Below are 16,437 nucleotides of genomic sequence, written 5' to 3' on the forward strand. Positions count from 1 at the left end.
ATATTTGACTGAGGATATCACCAGACATGCAATATTATTACAGCAGCGTACAATACAGTCAAGGTATCTCATCAGTTTCCATCTATTTTAATTAATTAAACAACATCACACGAATCAAATAACAATCAACATATTGTGTGTCATGGATTTAATTATAATTCCCACACATCTCATGTCACTTTATGAGAAGTGGATCCTACAGAGCTGTACTGTAACCGAGCTGCTTGTTTGGGGGATTTGTCACCACCTACTGGACAGAAATCGGTTCTACACGTTTTCTAGTAAATTGTTTCTCTTGTTTTGTTTTTTGTTTTTTGTTTTTTTTAACAAACATGCTCTCTGCTCTGCTAACGTGTAGGTTATGTTTACATTAGCTCTGTTTCTGTTATGACTCAGAACACATTTCAATGGCTACAAAACGTTTCGGAGTTTATTATAGACTATAATCCTGTTTATTTAATGCTCGGCGGGCTACAAAAATAAACAGGACGGAGACCGAATTAGGAGCTTACTCGTAGGGGGCACTTCGCACTCATGGGAATCAGAACAACCAAATGTTTTGGCTACTGGGAATAAATAGCAGTTAAACATTGTGTTAATATGGTGTAGTTATATGTTAGTAAACTCACCACAAGCAGGTTATTGCGTAGTATTCCTGTTGAGTAAAAGCGGGTCGCTGTGTGGATATCACTCCATCTAACTGGCCCACACTGTCTGGTAGTCTGCGGGGCAACACCTGCGCACATAAGCTGCGTCTAGTCCCTCTACAGCGCTAAAAGGTTTAATATATCCGTTGTCATAGAGACCTACAACACGCCTTACTACCTGCGCTTGCGCACACAGAACTCTCACGCAAGCAATACAATCTCCATGTACACACTGTAAACAAGAGGCCACAGACAAATTGTTCCCTGAACCCTTCAGAGAAAATATTTTAAATAAACCACCAGGACATTTTACTTTCTATTTACTATAGTTACTATGAATAGCATGATATTTCTTTATTTGTTTATTTTGCAGGGACAATGCACACCAAACAACAGCCAAAGAGGTTCATTTTCATCTGCTGTCCCTGCCAGATTTTTTGATGGCAGCCTGAAATTACAAACTTTCCAATAACAGACTGTAACATATTGACAACTAATTCACACCGAAGCAAAAACAAGTGTGCTGACAGTATAAGTACATATTACTATCTGCTATATGTGCAGACAGTTTATTAAATATTTGTGTATTTTAACACAGTATCGTAGGAACTTAAGAATGAATACAATTACAAGTATCAAAGTGTATAAAAATGCAATTTTTAAACAGATCAAATAATACTCAAAAACAAAGAAGAATGCTAAAAATGCTGAATTAGGATATTGACAGACAATTACCAAAGGATGTATTAATATTATGTCCTTTAAAATAGTCTTGAATTGATTCAATTTACAAGTTATTACCTTTACAAAAAAAACTGGATCACTGGGTGCTCAGCTCAATGTTGTTTGATCCAGAGCCATTTATTTGAAGTCATTGTTTAGACTTATAAACACTTGAGACTTATAAACACTCTAAACACTAAACAAAAACGTGACACAGGGTTTAATTATGATCTGAATTATTATGAACTGAAAGATTTGCTATGTTTTTGACAGCTTAGAAAAGTCTATTTCCATAGGGAGTGGGTCCTCATGAAGTCCGCCATGTTGCACCGCCATGTTTCTACAGCAGCCTTTCGCGTTTTACCTTTAAAAAAAGGTAGGGATGGGTACCGGAACTCAGTATTAAACGGGCCCCAGTGCTAAATGATGAAAGGCCGGAGTATTGACAGCCCTGATGTCACTGGTGCTTTTCAGGAGTACTTTGAAATGTTTTGGTGTAATTTATTATCACGCTGCAGCGAGTATATCTCATCGGCCCTCTGGCAACACACAAATACACACAAGTATAAACATGCAGAACTAAGTCAGCATAAGTCAGAGGTGGAGAAACTGAAGGGGAGCGAAGATTATTCGAGCTTATGACGTCGCTCTTTACTGCAATAAAACATTCGTAAAAAAACAATACTTTATCAATGCATCTGTTCAACAAGCATGAACATGTAAACAAAAGCAAAGCCTAACTCAATCGTCTCCAGTCTCGACGCTATGTTTACACAAGCACAGAATTGAAAAGCTTGGCCAAGCTTGGTCAGCTTCTTTTTTTTAAACAAGCTCAAACAAAAGCTGTCTGTCCGTCGTCTGTTTATCTTAGTTTATTTTTCCCTGCTTGCTGAGACAAAGCAGACAGGAGGACAGAGAACAGCAGGAATGACTGATGCTATCTGATGTCTGTGTTTTTCATTATTGATTATAATCATTCCTAAATTTCCATCAGGAATGTTACTATCAACCATATAGATTTGTGACATATCAATGACTTTATATAGTGACTTGTTACTGTCTAAATACATATGTTGTTGCTCTATATTAATATTGTAAATTGATTCATTTATTAACAACTTATTAGCAAAAAATTGCAATTGTCTCTCTGTTTGTAGCCATTTCTACCCATATCTATACATACGCCAAGTACTTCTTATAATTATCTGATGTTTTTTGTGAATCACATGACAATCAAGCATTTATATCTTCCGTTGACCATTGGACAGTGGTACCAGTCAGTCAAGCCAGTTACTTAATTTCGGGACTACTGTCAATAATGAAGATATGATAAACTATTTAAATAAAATATGTTTAAATTATACCAATTTGGTAATGCTGGGATATTTAAGTCTGTTTAATGAATGAGCTAAGTATACTCTAAACAAAACATATGAGATTCTGGTCAGAGTGTAATTCAAGTTCTGTCTGTGTATTGAAACGACACTCGTTTGAAGACTGTAAGATATGTGACAAACAAACAGAGGAGCATGAATCCGTCTTAACTATAAAGAACAAAACACGGAGCATATGAGGAGTCCCATGAACGCAACATTTGTATTTATGCGCAGTGCATTTTGGGTCTTGAAGTTGTTTTGTAGGCTTCCACTGCTCGGAGATCTCGTCAAAGAACGACACTTCCCATGTTGCCTCTGTGACTACGGAGGACTACGTGCCCCTTGACTTGACGCACGACTGATAACGTGCAGACACAACTTCTGATAATGTTTTGAGTAAGGACACAACTATCAACGGACTCTACACACCGAGAAACAAACCAACAGTAGTTTCTCCTACAAATGGCCACCATTGTCTTCTGCTCAGTAACCAAAACGGCTCAAACCACCGCGAGACGATGTTTGATGTCACATTTAAAGAGGCTCCCTACTTCAGGAGACCCAGTGGCTCTCCTTCCGGGTACAAGATGGTTTTCCAGAGGATTCAGCGTGCGGTTCATGTCCCGAGGGACTGCAGGCAGATCTGCAGGCGGGCGAACCAGAAAGGGAGCCCTGGCGCTCGGTGGAGCCGCAGCAGTGACCGCAGCAGCGGCAGTCGCGGGGTTTTTAGCCAACGCCAACCACTTCCAGCGGGCTGAAATGGCAACGAAGGTAGCCCAACCCGCGCAGGAGAGCGAGCCAGAGGGGGATATCTTGGAGAGATGCCGGGGGTTCATGTCTCCTCCGGTGACCGACGTCGGCGTGCTGGAGGAGAGGAAAGGGGAGATGCGCACGAGGATGGAGATGCTGATCATGGAGACGCAGGCCGACTTCTGCAACGCCCTGCAGGAGGTGGATGGCGGGACGTTCAAGGTGGACCGGTGGCAGAGAAATGAAGGTGAGGGAGACTCGGCCATGAACTTGCATGAAACCTAATCGGTCAGAAAATAGCACAACCAATATAGTGTGTGTGGGTGTGCAGGTGGCGGAGGAATCAGCTGTGTGATGCAAGATGGAAAGGTGTTTGAGAAGGCAGGAGTCAATGTGTCAGTGGTGTTTGGAAACCTGACCGAGGAGGCTGCCAGGCAGATGACGAGCAGAGGGAAAGTCCTCAAAGGGAAAGATGGTACGTTTTGTAAACGTCATATCTGTGTGCAGCCATAACACCTGATGGATCTCTTGATAAGTGTGGTAACCTACATTCAGAGCAATATGTAATGGATACAGTTTGACATCATGCCCCGTTTTCTCTCAGGTAAGCTGCCATTTTGTGCCATGGGTGTGAGCTCTGTCATCCACCCCAAGAATCCCCACATCCCCACAGTGCACTTCAACTACAGATACTTTGAGATCGAAGAGGAAGATGGTGAGTGTCAGTCCTTGACATCAGCAGCTGTGTCTTGGTGTCAGTGACACTATTGAGTGCATGAATGAATGATGACCCTTGTTTCTTTCTTCTGTGTGTGTATTCCAGGCACTAAGCAGTGGTGGTTTGGTGGAGGCACAGACCTCACTCCCATTTATGTTAATAAAGAAGATGCCTTTCACTTCCACAACACCCTGAAGGAGGCCTGTGACCAGCACCACCCGCAGTACTACCCCGACTTTAAGAAATGGTACAGTTAGACTGAAGAATAGTCCTGCTTTTATGAAACGTGTGTGCCTCAGCACGTACACATGTCGATGAAACTTGTGTGTATTTGTTCGTGAGGATTACAGTGGGTGTAGTCTCACTGCATTATGCTGATAAGAGGAAGTCTCTGCCTAAAAGCTGCAGTTGCAGAAAAAACGTTTTGCCCTGGCGTTGGCCAGTGAATGAGCATTTGGGATAAGAAAGCTACGGGTGTGGTTTATCTGCTTTGTCTTATAATAAGTACATTTAATCAAATGAAGTTAAAGTTATGTTTAAAGGGAATAGTAAGGCATTTTGGGGAATAGGCTTATTTGCTTTAGATGAGATAATTGATACCAGTCAAATATCTGTATGTTAATAAATATGAAGCTACAGACAGCAGCTTGTTAGCTTGGGCTGAGCTGTAGAGGTGCTGACTGACCGAATTATTTTTACCTGCAGATAACCAGGCTAGTTTTTCCCCCTTGTTTCCAGTCTTTACGCCAAGCTTAGCTATGTTCTAGCTTTAGCATCATACTTAATGGGCAAACATGAGGGTACATTTTTATTCCTATTTAAATTCCCTTATAAACTGTCAGTATAGATGTGCTTTCACCTGACTTATTTTTTAATTTCTTTCTTCCTCTTTCCTTTGAATAATTGATTTACATGGCCCAGATCTACTGAATATTTTAAAGTCCAGTCTTAGTTAAAAATAAACTCCAAACTGCTTCTGATCTGATATATTTAGGTGTGACCGATACTTCTACGTCCGGCACAGAGGAGAGACTCGGGGTATCGGAGGGATCTTCTTCGATGACCTGGACTCCCCGAGTCAGGAGGAAGCGTTCAACTTCGTCAAGAGCTGTTCCCGCACGGTGGTGCCCTGTTACCTGCCCATTGTATACAAACACCTCAATGACTCCTTTACTGACGAGGAGAAGGCCTGGCAACAGGTACGACGAGGAAGGTGAGTAAAAAAACACTGAAAAATGGTGTCTGTTGATGAGTAATGTGTACATTTTGTATAGGAGATAGTTAAAAGGAAATTTTGTAGTGGATTATAGCTCTTTTTTTTTAACTAGATCTACTGAATAAACCGAACGTGGAGCCATCATAAGTAAAGGACAGATTTGACTTCTCCATACATACCCATACTGCTTAAAAAGTCAGCCAAATCAACTATGAATTAATTGACAGAAATAAACTCACTCAGACAATAAACATGTGTATGATAGCTGTTCCATCACATTTAACATTTAATTTCCTTTTATTTTGGAGAAGATCAAATAAAAAAGTAACTAGGAGTCCCATCAATCAGGGGCCAGATTATTTGTTAAACGATTTGATGTGGACTCAGACTCCATGCACAGCCTGTGTCCCAAAGCTTTAACATACATATAACTCCACTGCATCAACCTGGAAGACTACCGTTACCATATAACAATAACTTTGATTTAAAGATAACTAAATGTTAAACGTGCTGGATTACCGACATATCTCAAGCAAATATATTTATTATTGGTTTGAATCCTTATTAAAACAAATTGGATAGCTTTTATTGGATTTGATTAAAGCACAACATATTTTAACAGTCTGTGTCTGTTGTTATCCGAGCTTCTCCCTGCTTTTTTTACTGTGTGTGCTTTAGAGCATGATCCTTCATGTAAGCTGATAACGCCGTCCTGACCCTCAGGGATTCAGCCTGTTAATATAGCCGCAAACAAATATTTGCTGTGTAAAGATACAATGGAGTAATATCTACCTGAGCAGAGAAACTCTTTCTCTCTCTGTGTCTGTGTGTGTTGTAATCCGAGCTTCTTCCATCTTTGTTGACGTGCTCTTAGTGTGCATGTTCGTGCTTATGAGCGTGTGCCTTAACCAGCTCGCTCACGGCTGCCGCTCTGCACTGCTCTCATACGGCGGTTACAGCTAATAACGCCGGCAAGTGTTGTCACTGAAGCGTGGCAAACACCCTTAAACACAGTAAACACGGATAGCGCTGTCGGCACCGTTAGCCACACAAAGCGAGATGTTAACCGACGGGTTTGTATGTTTGTTTTGTAGATATGTGGAGTTCAACCTGGTGTACGACCGAGGGGTGAAGTTTGGCTTGGCCACGCCTGGCTCCAGAATTGAAAGCATCCTAATGTCCCTCCCCCTCACTGCCAGGTAAGCTCCCTCTGGTCTGAAGCACTGCTACCCTGCTCTTGTATGACGCTAGTGAGCTGTCAGTGTTGCTTGGTAACAGACTTATCCTTCATCCTCAGGTGGGAGTACATGCATGAGCCTGCCAAAGGTACCCTTGAGGCTGAGATGCTGGAGGTTTTACGAAAACCCAACGAGTGGGTGTGACCAGTGTTCACTGGGTTAAAATGGACAAAACCTCCAGGAAACCGTCTTTGTTGTGTTTTTATAATTGTGTGACCTGTTTGACTAAATCAGCTGCAGTTAAAACTGTTTACCAATATAATATTACAATGCACTTGCTTGATACGTTTTTTTAATCTGCAATGGTACTTTTCTCTCTTTCCTGTCAGCCTGGATAACACTTAATCACATTGGGATTGCATTACCACTCGTGTTACCAGGTGGTAATTGTACCTCCTTTAAGGTCATCTCACGTTGATTATGTGCTTCTTTAAGAAGTGTTTGTGTCAAACATGAGCTGTATTTTTTTTTGGTTCTATGCTTGTGCTCAATGTGGCTCTGGAGCTCTACTCCCCTTTAACAAAGCGCTGGAAGGGAAAGTAAGGGGAGCTGAGCTACAGAGCATAAATGTGTGTGCCAACTCTTGTATCAAATATGAATACATCTATGTTTCAGTGCATCTGCTCACAAGAATGGATTTATTTTTGACAATCAAAGCTAAACAATAACAGACTAGTAATGCACTGTTCCCTCTTGAGCCCCGTTGACTTTGTGGTTTGTTGTTCGCTTCTGGTTAATGAGTCGCCTAATTTGTTTGAGCAGAAGTAAGACAATAGCTGGATGATGGAGCATGTTCCACAGAGAGCTTAGAAGTGAGTCACTGCTAATGAGGCTCAATGAAGAGAGATGAATGTAAATGGATTTGAAATGTATAAATCATTTATAGCTTTCAATTATAATAAATCTTTTGTTGTTACCTTTTTGATTCTATTATTGAATTCATTATGTATTTCATCTTACACATGTATCTGTAATTCAACCTTTAGTGTACCTTTTAGAATCTTCATGATTCAGGAGTGAGAAAAAGCTCAGCAGTGTATCATGTTTTTATGAAGGATGAATGTCATAAAACAAATAGAATAGTATGCCATTTTTAAATTCATGAAAAAAACTCTTATAGTATGCCATACAAATATCATAAAAGATGTAATCTTGCATAAAGTGTCATGAAAATTATTTGAAATTGTAAAATACAGTGTGTTGAAAAATGCACAATGTAGTCATAAAGTCAGTGTCATATGCAACAAAAATGTGTATGCCTAATAAAGTCATAGTTTAGTAACTCATACAAAAGTTATGGTATTCCGCGTCTTGATATTGTGGTGGGTAATGCTCCCCGTGTAGTGAATGCAGCATTGGGTGTGATGTTGTGAGTGCAGCCCAAGGGCTGGCTCCTCCCACAACCAATCCACTAATCAGGGTCAGGTTATAAAAGGCACCTGTTGGCAGAGCCTCGCTCTTTTTGTCCCTTGTCCTCTGTGGTGGTGTTTGGTGTTATAGGAATGTATTTAATATGATCAACTGATCATATTAAATACATTCCTATAACGTTTATGAAATACAGCTGCCTATGTCACTGAAAAAGAAAAGTATTGATATAGTTTTCTGTCACAAAGAGTCATAGTAGATAGAAGAGGTGGTATGTCGTAAAAATGTCACAAAGAAGTCCTAGTACGGGGTCATAACAATTTCATAGAATGTGCTACTAAAAAATACAAAGTTCTGGTAAACTGTGATAAAATGTTATAGTGTACTTACTTAAAACAAGTCATAGTATGGTTGCCATAAATACAATAGCTTGGTATTTTTAACGCCCAAGTGTAAGGGTACATTTACATAATGTTATCGAGCAGCCGTCAATCAATGGGCCAGTGAGCTCTCGAGTGGTTTCACTTTTCAGATGATGCCAAATCTGGCAGGTTTCCATGAATAAACTGCACATAATCATTATGTACCAACGTCATGAATAAAAGGCAAACCTCAGCAAAACTTTTTTTGGAAAGATGCATAAAAATATTGAAAACTAGCACACAAAAAAAGTACTATAATTGAAATTGGGCCTAAATTGTTACTAATGGATTTAATTAAATGTTTATACTTTTGAAGACATGGCAGGCATCCTGTGGATCCTTGGGTGAGTCAAGGAGGGAATACTGCTCAAGTTTAACACACAAAACACTACATTCATATGGCACTGAATGAAATTAAGGTAACACATAGCACTTTTTTTATTACAAATTAATTCAAGCTTCTGCACATAAAGGATTTATAACAAGTTATCTTGCATTTAGTGTTATAACAGTTTGTTTATTAAGGCATTGTAAAAAGAAGAAAAAAAGAAAAAGAGCTCTGCAAGTAACAGTCCAACAGCTGACCAAACCAAAATGGCGACCCCCACAAGTCAGTTCATGGTCATGGTGCTGAGGTTCACAGGTCAACTCACACAAAAAAGTATAATCAGTGCTCTAACTCTGTGAGGTGGGAACCAGAAATGTGGCACTCATCAGAATCTGGGAAAATCAGACAGATATTTTTGGTTTTTAGAACATATGCAGGAAAATTGCATATAGAGCACGAGCACTTTTTTCTTTTTTTATGTTTCCAGTGACATCGTAATGGCTGAGAGTGACACTGGAGATGTCAAACCAGACTGTCCTAGTTTATCAAACAGCCCATTTGAGCTTCAACACAGGAAGTGCTTCATTTATCCACAGCCTATTGTATACTAGTTACACTGGTGGCAATGCATTTGCTGCATTCCTATGCAGTAAAAAGCAATCTCACTTTACCTTACTTTCACACGTAGAGACTATACATATTTATATACAGGTACATAAGACATGCTAAACATGAACTCTGTCCATAGTGTTGTAAAATACAGAATCTCTCCCCTGGATGTGTTTCTATTGCTTTGTCCCACATTCCTGTGTAAGTCACTCCACAACTTACATGTATGGTGTAGCTGCAAACTATTTGAAGAAACCTCGGTGTGCTTTTAGTGAAAATGGCCCAACAGAAGACTCTGTGGACATTTCTAACACGGTTATGTTTGCATTAAGGGAAAGCACAGGGAGAGATTTTCACAGTTAAAGCAGGTTCTGAGAAATGATCAACAGCCCAGCAGACATGGGCCAGCGAGCACTGACCATCAATAAACAGTGCAGAGCCAGATCTGACTTTAGGTGTACAGACTAAGCTACATGCAATATCAAAATATAAGTACATGTGACACATTTACACAAAACACATTTCAGCACCTCCTCCGTACTTTACTGCTGGTCTTATCTTAAATATTAAACTCCAAAACATTCACAAGTGTATTCTGAAGTTGGACCGATGCATTAGTTTGGCAACTTGACTATTTAAACCTGCATTGAGTGATATTATTGATATCAACAATAAATCAGATTGTAATGTGGAAAAATCAATTAACACCCAAATTGCAGCTGTACACAGTTTTAACCTGTGGTTTTGATTCCACTTGATCATTTACTAAGTGCTCGGGTATCAATGCTCCCTTTGACCCCTATAATAAAACTGTGGGCATTTACATTCAATTGTATTTACTATTTACAGTCAACAAGCCCAAATAAACCAAGCACCACTACTACCCTGCACTACACCGCAAAAAGTAAATGAATAACTTGTGGAGAATGTTTCTGTATTTAGCTAGTTAACAAGTAAATATTGGAATGAAGTTAGCTGGTGAGATGAATACATTTTCCCATGTTTTTGTGTCTAAATGACGAAATTATTTTGGAAATTGATCCAGTATTGAGGGATAATGCTGCAACAGGAAGCCATGAAACGAGCGGCGAGGGCAATTGCGCAACAAATAATATTAAATAATAATATGGCTTTTAGCTCCAGCATTTACTAAAAGTGCTTTTTTTTGCCTCCGACGAGCTCAGATTATATATTACAGAGAATAAAACCTTGTCCTTTACCAGCACCCGAATAATCTATCTGAACTCCAGAACAACTAGCTCTGCCCGGCCGGCTCTTGCCTTTCTATATTCGTCTTCTGGTAACATGTCACTGCTCCAGATTTCAGAACGAGACCTCTCAACGAGCCAGGCTGTTTCCATTATGTCACTTAAAGTAACAATCAGAGCCTGTCAGTGAAAAAAAGAAGAAAAAAAAAAGAATGTATGATAACATTGCAACCAATGAGCGTGTAAAATAATAAAATCAATGTATTGTCCAACAACCCTAAATATGAAATATTTTGTTGACACAAAATATAAATGTACCTTCTTAGTGTACTTTAAGCGTCCAATGCGGGCTCACAGGTTAACTCACAATGTGGTGTGTTTAGAGAATAATCTTCATTCATTTTTACACTTTTTACATTACTACTTGGTATTAGATGGATATGTTCTCAAATAATTGATTACGTCCTTCTAGTGTAGATTGCCACATGTCTTAGTTATTCTCATCTCTTCTTAGCATAGCAACATGACAAATGTGTTATCTGGAGCATCTGTGTAGTTTGAAGCTTTCAACGTAATTTCCTTCATATTGAAATTGCTCTTCCCAGGAGTGACACACGCTTCAGTATCTAGTTAGACATAAATCATAAGCTTGGTTTTGAGCATGTTTTTCTCTTTCTGCCCCTTGGTGGTCAACAATAGCTTAATGCAATATTCATTTGTCTGGGTTTCCCCTGGAATTGCCGTTTTCTTGTCTAAATGATGTTTCTGAAAAGTGTGCAATATACACAATTCCTATTTTTTTTTTAAACAAAGAGGTAAATTTGAATAAAGACAAATTAAATACGTAGTTGCAAAAATATCTGCTACAGGCCACTTAAGCCTAAATAATTGGCAATAATCTTCAATAAAGCATCGATCCAACCCCCATATCCACTTTTGGAATAGTCCTTCATTGTGGCAATCAGAATCCTTTTTTCTTCACGCCAAATGCAACATGTGTTATGCCAGCTGAGTTTTTGCTGCAGTGTGAAAGCATAGATGCAACTTGAGGAAGATTAGCAGAGCTGGTTGGTTTTGGTATTGTAATATCCTTCCTGCGATCACTTCACCTCAGTGATGAAAAGTTAGTGCAAATTTCAACAGCGCTGGGAACGGCAAAGATTGCATTAGTCCATTGGACAGACAGTTAAGTGTTTCTGTGTGTGTTGAATGAGGAAGCCTCATGATACCACTGCTAAATAATCAGATGGTCTTAGTGTAGGTTAGGGCTTTTGTTGGGGTGCCAGTGAGAGACAGGTTTACTTCACATGACCACCGTTGACATTGGGAGCGCTGGTGTTGACAATATCCTCATACTGTGGAGGTGGCTCTGTCTCTATTCGGATGTCTGAATGGCCCACGGCCTCCTCATAAGATGGTGGCGGGTCTCCAGCGCTTCCTCTCCCTGATGTGAGCTCTGAGCCTGGATATGCTGGGCTGCTGTGGACGCTGAGTTCTGATTGGTCCCCATGGTGGTAATCCCTCCCCCAATGGTCCATGGAGACCACTGACAAGACGTGGTCGTGATGAGAGTGGCCGAGGCTGGGGCTGCGCTCCGAGCGCTTGCGGGAGTGGCAGCGCCACACGGTGATGGCGACAGCGGCAATGAGGAGCACGACCAGCAGCAACGGTACGATCAAGTACAGAGAGTGGACTCCTCCGACCACCGTCTCCAACCCTCCAGATGGACTGCTCTCCCGCACATACTCTTCCCAGAACCGTCTCTGCAGCCAAACGGAAGATAGAAACTCATGTTGTCAAACACGTAATCTTCAGGATAAGACTCAGCTCACTCATGCGGGCCCCGATGTAAACACGGTGGTAGAAAAGTGTTTCCGAAACACAGGGTGTACACAGTACAGACAAAAATCCACTATGTGAATGCTTTCTATCTGGATTACTGCAACACAAAAGGCAGTAGACGACCACATCCGAACAAAAAGCGACCACATGATTGTGCATGTCCATCTGCTCTCTGGCCTCTCACAATAGTTTTGCAAATATGCCTCCCTCTCTAGCATGGACTCGGTTGTTCTTCCTGCTGATAATCATCACTTCCTGAAAAAACATACACATTCCACAAGCTACCACTCTTGGCGTAGGATTTCATTACTGGACACATGAAGCCTACAAAATAGAACTTTTGGGATTCTCTTACATAGAGTGGCAGGTATGAGTTACTCAGCAGTAGTAATATTGATTTGTGGCTTTTAGCTCCAGCTGGGAGTCCTGTGTTCAAAAGGTTTCCAACCAATTGTGTGTGTGTTTGTGTATTGTGTTGTTGCTGCTTATTTGTGTTTAATGACCCCATGGAGGTGTGGTAAATGTTTGTCTTACCAGTCACTGGCTTTCTGGGAAATCTCTGAACACATGAATGCCTGCTGGGCCCTTTCTCGACATTACAAATGGTGAGGAACTCAAATGACCTACTCCTAAAAAAAAAAATTTAAAAAAAAATCAGAACTATCCCTTTATCCCTGTTCTACTTTTCTGTTCCTGTGTGTATCTAGTCTTGACGAAAGGAGGGATTGTAGGTCTGATGTGATGCGTCTCTCATCCCCTCACCGTCTTCTCGTCGTTCTCAAAAGCCTCGCGGGCTTCCTCATAGGTGCAGATCTCCTCGCGGCACTCCCTCTGAATGTTACCCTGCTTCATTTCCTCCAGCAAGTAGTTGGCCCTGCGCAGCCGGCGCAGCACTGAGTGGGCCGCGTCCGCCGGCAGGAACACTGAGAGGCAAGCGATAGGAGACAAAGACAAGGGCAGAGAGGAGGAAAGGATGTCAGATTTAAAGTTGTGTGAGAAAGCAAATTAATGATGAATCAAAATCACAAGCAGAGACAAGAAAATAAGAGAGGAAAGTAGTGGTGAGTCAGTAAGCAGAACAGCATGTGGGGGAGGAAGTGAAGGTGGGAACAATTTAAGCAAAGAGAGTGTGTATTGAAAGAGAGAGGAGAGAAGCATAAGGGGGAAACAAGGATAGAGATGCCAAAAAACAACACGGGAAAAAAAAAAGAGTGAGAGAGGTGGCGACTGAAACAAAGGCAGTAGAGCAGAGCCAAGCGCTGCCCAGTGCCCACATTTCTGCATAAAAACAAAAGCTCCTTTGATTTAGGCATCCATCCCTGGGCTACATAATATAAACTAGAGGAATGAACTTAGAGAGACAGAGTGGCCCTCTGTTTTACAAATTCAGGACAAGAACATAAACTCTCGCTAAAGAATTCGGAACTCGGATGTGCTACCAAATTAACTAACTGAATTTAAGTAATTCAGATTGAAGTTCAGGGCTGTGATCAGCACACAACTTGAAAAGCAATAAGAAATAGTGGACAAAAAGGCCTAAAACAGGAAATTATGGGAATTGTGTAAGAAGGACAAGAGAAAAAAACCCTGAATAGTCACATTCCAATGACTAAAATGGAATGTTGACACAATAGGAAAGACAAAAACAAGAAATTGGAGGAGAGTTTCCAAAGAAATTTGAAAGTAATAAAGGGTAACGTGAACTTCTCTGCCCCTGGGGTAAAATCACAAGTATGTTGACAATAAACTTACCACTCCCCATGATTCCCGCGAGTCTGTTTGGGGTGAATTATCTGTACAAAATCAAAAACACATTAATGTGCAGCTCGGAACCTGCAGATACAAGTCAGACAATAATTAACCAAAGATTCCCTCTCATGCGATACAGGGATAAACAGCTGTCTGTGCCTGCTCACTCATAACATTGCTCACATGAGGGAAATGCCTTTTAAAAAAAAAAATATATATATATATATATATATATATATATATATATATATATATATATATATATATAGGGAAGGAAACCAGGACATAACAGTAGCACCACATCCACGTAGTCACAATTTACTCCAATATTTAGGATAATTAAGACATAATTATAGCATAATGAATGTGTAGGAGCATAACAGCCAGGCGTTAAAGGGCGTGTTGTGGGTACGATACATCCTTGACCAAAGTGACAGTGACCAATGGCGGCTGCTGGCCAGTGTTAAGTGTTACGGGAATCCTGCTCATAGCTCCCCGAAATAGATCACCAGCGGCGGACACAAACAAAGCGCCGCCGCCCCGTTACACAGATAACGAACGAGACAGCGGGACAACGTGAGACTGAGCCTCATTGCGGATGCTGACGGTCTAATCTCGGCCGCGCGAGCAGCGCCGTTAGCTGCGCGAGGAGCTGGTTAGCGCCGCCTGTGTGCGTTGACAAGCGGGGCTGATTTGTAGGATCTGTGCGTCTCCGGTTCAGTCGGAGGCGATTTAACGTCAACGAGCAACACATGATTCAAACTGCCCCGGAAACAGTGGACGAGAGAAAGGGCCTCCGAATGTGACTATTACAGGCGTTTATTTACGTCTCGTCAAAAGCAGTCCGTTAGTGTGTAAATCAACTTTATCAATTCAGCTCACCTCTTTTCGTACCAAAAATGCGCATAAACGATCCCTCGTTACTACTGCTGCCCCGCGGTGCTGCTATGAACGGTGCGCAGGCGCATAGCTCTGTTTGCCCACAGCAGCCCCACGAACTGCCCCTTCCCCTGATTTAAAGCGACAGGATCAAAGACTCAGACTAAACAGACCAGAATGATGACACCTCACATAATAACTTCATAGTGCGAAATGACTTAACGGAATTCAAACTATCCTAGTAGTGTAGTCATTTACAATAAGGTGATAATCATAGACTGTATATTAATAAGCACAACTCATTAAGATAGATAGATAGATAGATAGATAGATAGATAGATAGATAGATAGATAGATAGATAGATAGATAGATAGATAGATAGATAGATAGATAGATACTGTATTCATCCCCAGGGGAGATTTATTTGTGGCAGCAGCAAGCACATTACATAGTAAAGATAAAAATCATAGAATCCAACATTGCTTCAAATTTAAAGGTTAACAATGTAAATGAAATGGGAATAGTTCATCCTTTGCAAGTGTTTTTGTGAACCCCAAAAGTTACTCTTTACGACAATGTAAAACATTTCTACACATTTTGTCAGATTTCAGTCCCCTTTTTCTGGATCAGACTGGTTTATATATTTCTGCCAAATGTAATTTGTATAGTTTGGTTTATTTTTAAAACCACACAATTAATTATACCAAATTATGTCAATGTGTTTTCTTTTACTTCAAAAAGAAACGACAACAACTGAATCTTCTCTTTTATTATAATAGTGTTTTATGGTAGTTTTTACCTGCACTGAATTGTACATGGAAATTCATCTTTATTTCTTGCATTTTCCTTTTCAATATAATTGATTTCCTCAGTATTATGAACACAAAATGAAGTCCAACAGATACCTATTTTTATTTTTATTTAATTGGGAAAACTGCAGCAATTCTTTTAAGAATATCTTTGTCAAGTATTGGCCATTTATAATAGCAACCAATCAAGGTGGAATTAATGGTAGTTTAGTTTCTAATCCTATTGGATGGCTGTAAAACACATTTAAAAAGGCATTGACTTCAGCAATTTTTCACCTATCAATTGTGTTACAATTGATATTTTCATGGCCTTGAAGATTAAGAAAACAAACCGCTATCCAATTAATTTTTATCATTTATTAGTAAATTGTTTGTATTAGTCTCACAAATGTAAACATGTTCTCACATCAACTAGTCCGCTGTAGTGCACTGCCGGCAGTTAATCATTGAAGAGGAGGAAAAAACAATTACAATTTCTTTCCACACAGTTTATTAACTCGATGTTAGTCCATTAAAAATTGTCAATCTGACATTTTGTACTTCACGCATGATCA

At 40.2% G+C, this 16,437-nt stretch overlaps 2 protein-coding genes across 2 annotated transcripts; one reads left to right on the forward strand and one right to left on the reverse strand.

Moving 5' to 3' along the window:
- Positions 1-3,208: 3,208 nt before the first annotated feature.
- On the forward strand, positions 3,209-7,584 carry cpox (coproporphyrinogen oxidase; the record flags this gene model as incomplete). Its single annotated transcript, XM_079221025.1, has 7 exons — positions 3,209-3,743; positions 3,828-3,971; positions 4,101-4,211; positions 4,320-4,461; positions 5,209-5,427; positions 6,525-6,629; positions 6,728-7,584. 7 exons carry the CDS (start codon positions 3,209-3,211, stop codon positions 6,810-6,812), a joined length of 1,341 nt encoding a protein of 446 aa, XP_079077151.1. The 3' UTR covers positions 6,813-7,584.
- Positions 7,585-10,500: 2,916 nt separating this feature from the next.
- Positions 10,501-14,234, reverse strand: prrg1 (proline rich Gla (G-carboxyglutamic acid) 1). The gene is made up of 4 exons (XM_079220504.1): positions 14,198-14,234; positions 13,208-13,368; positions 11,906-12,366; positions 10,501-10,783 (listed from the first exon to the last, which is right to left on the reverse strand). The coding sequence occupies exons 1-4, from the start codon at positions 14,205-14,207 to the stop codon at positions 10,777-10,779; spliced, it is 639 nt and encodes a 212-aa protein (XP_079076630.1). The 5' UTR covers positions 14,208-14,234; the 3' UTR covers positions 10,501-10,776.
- Between the last annotated feature and the right edge of the window lie 2,203 nt (positions 14,235-16,437).

This window comes from Taurulus bubalis, assembly GCF_910589615.1.
Source record: "Taurulus bubalis genome assembly, chromosome: 7".
NCBI classification, from domain to species: Eukaryota; Metazoa; Chordata; class Actinopteri; order Perciformes; family Cottidae; genus Taurulus; species Taurulus bubalis.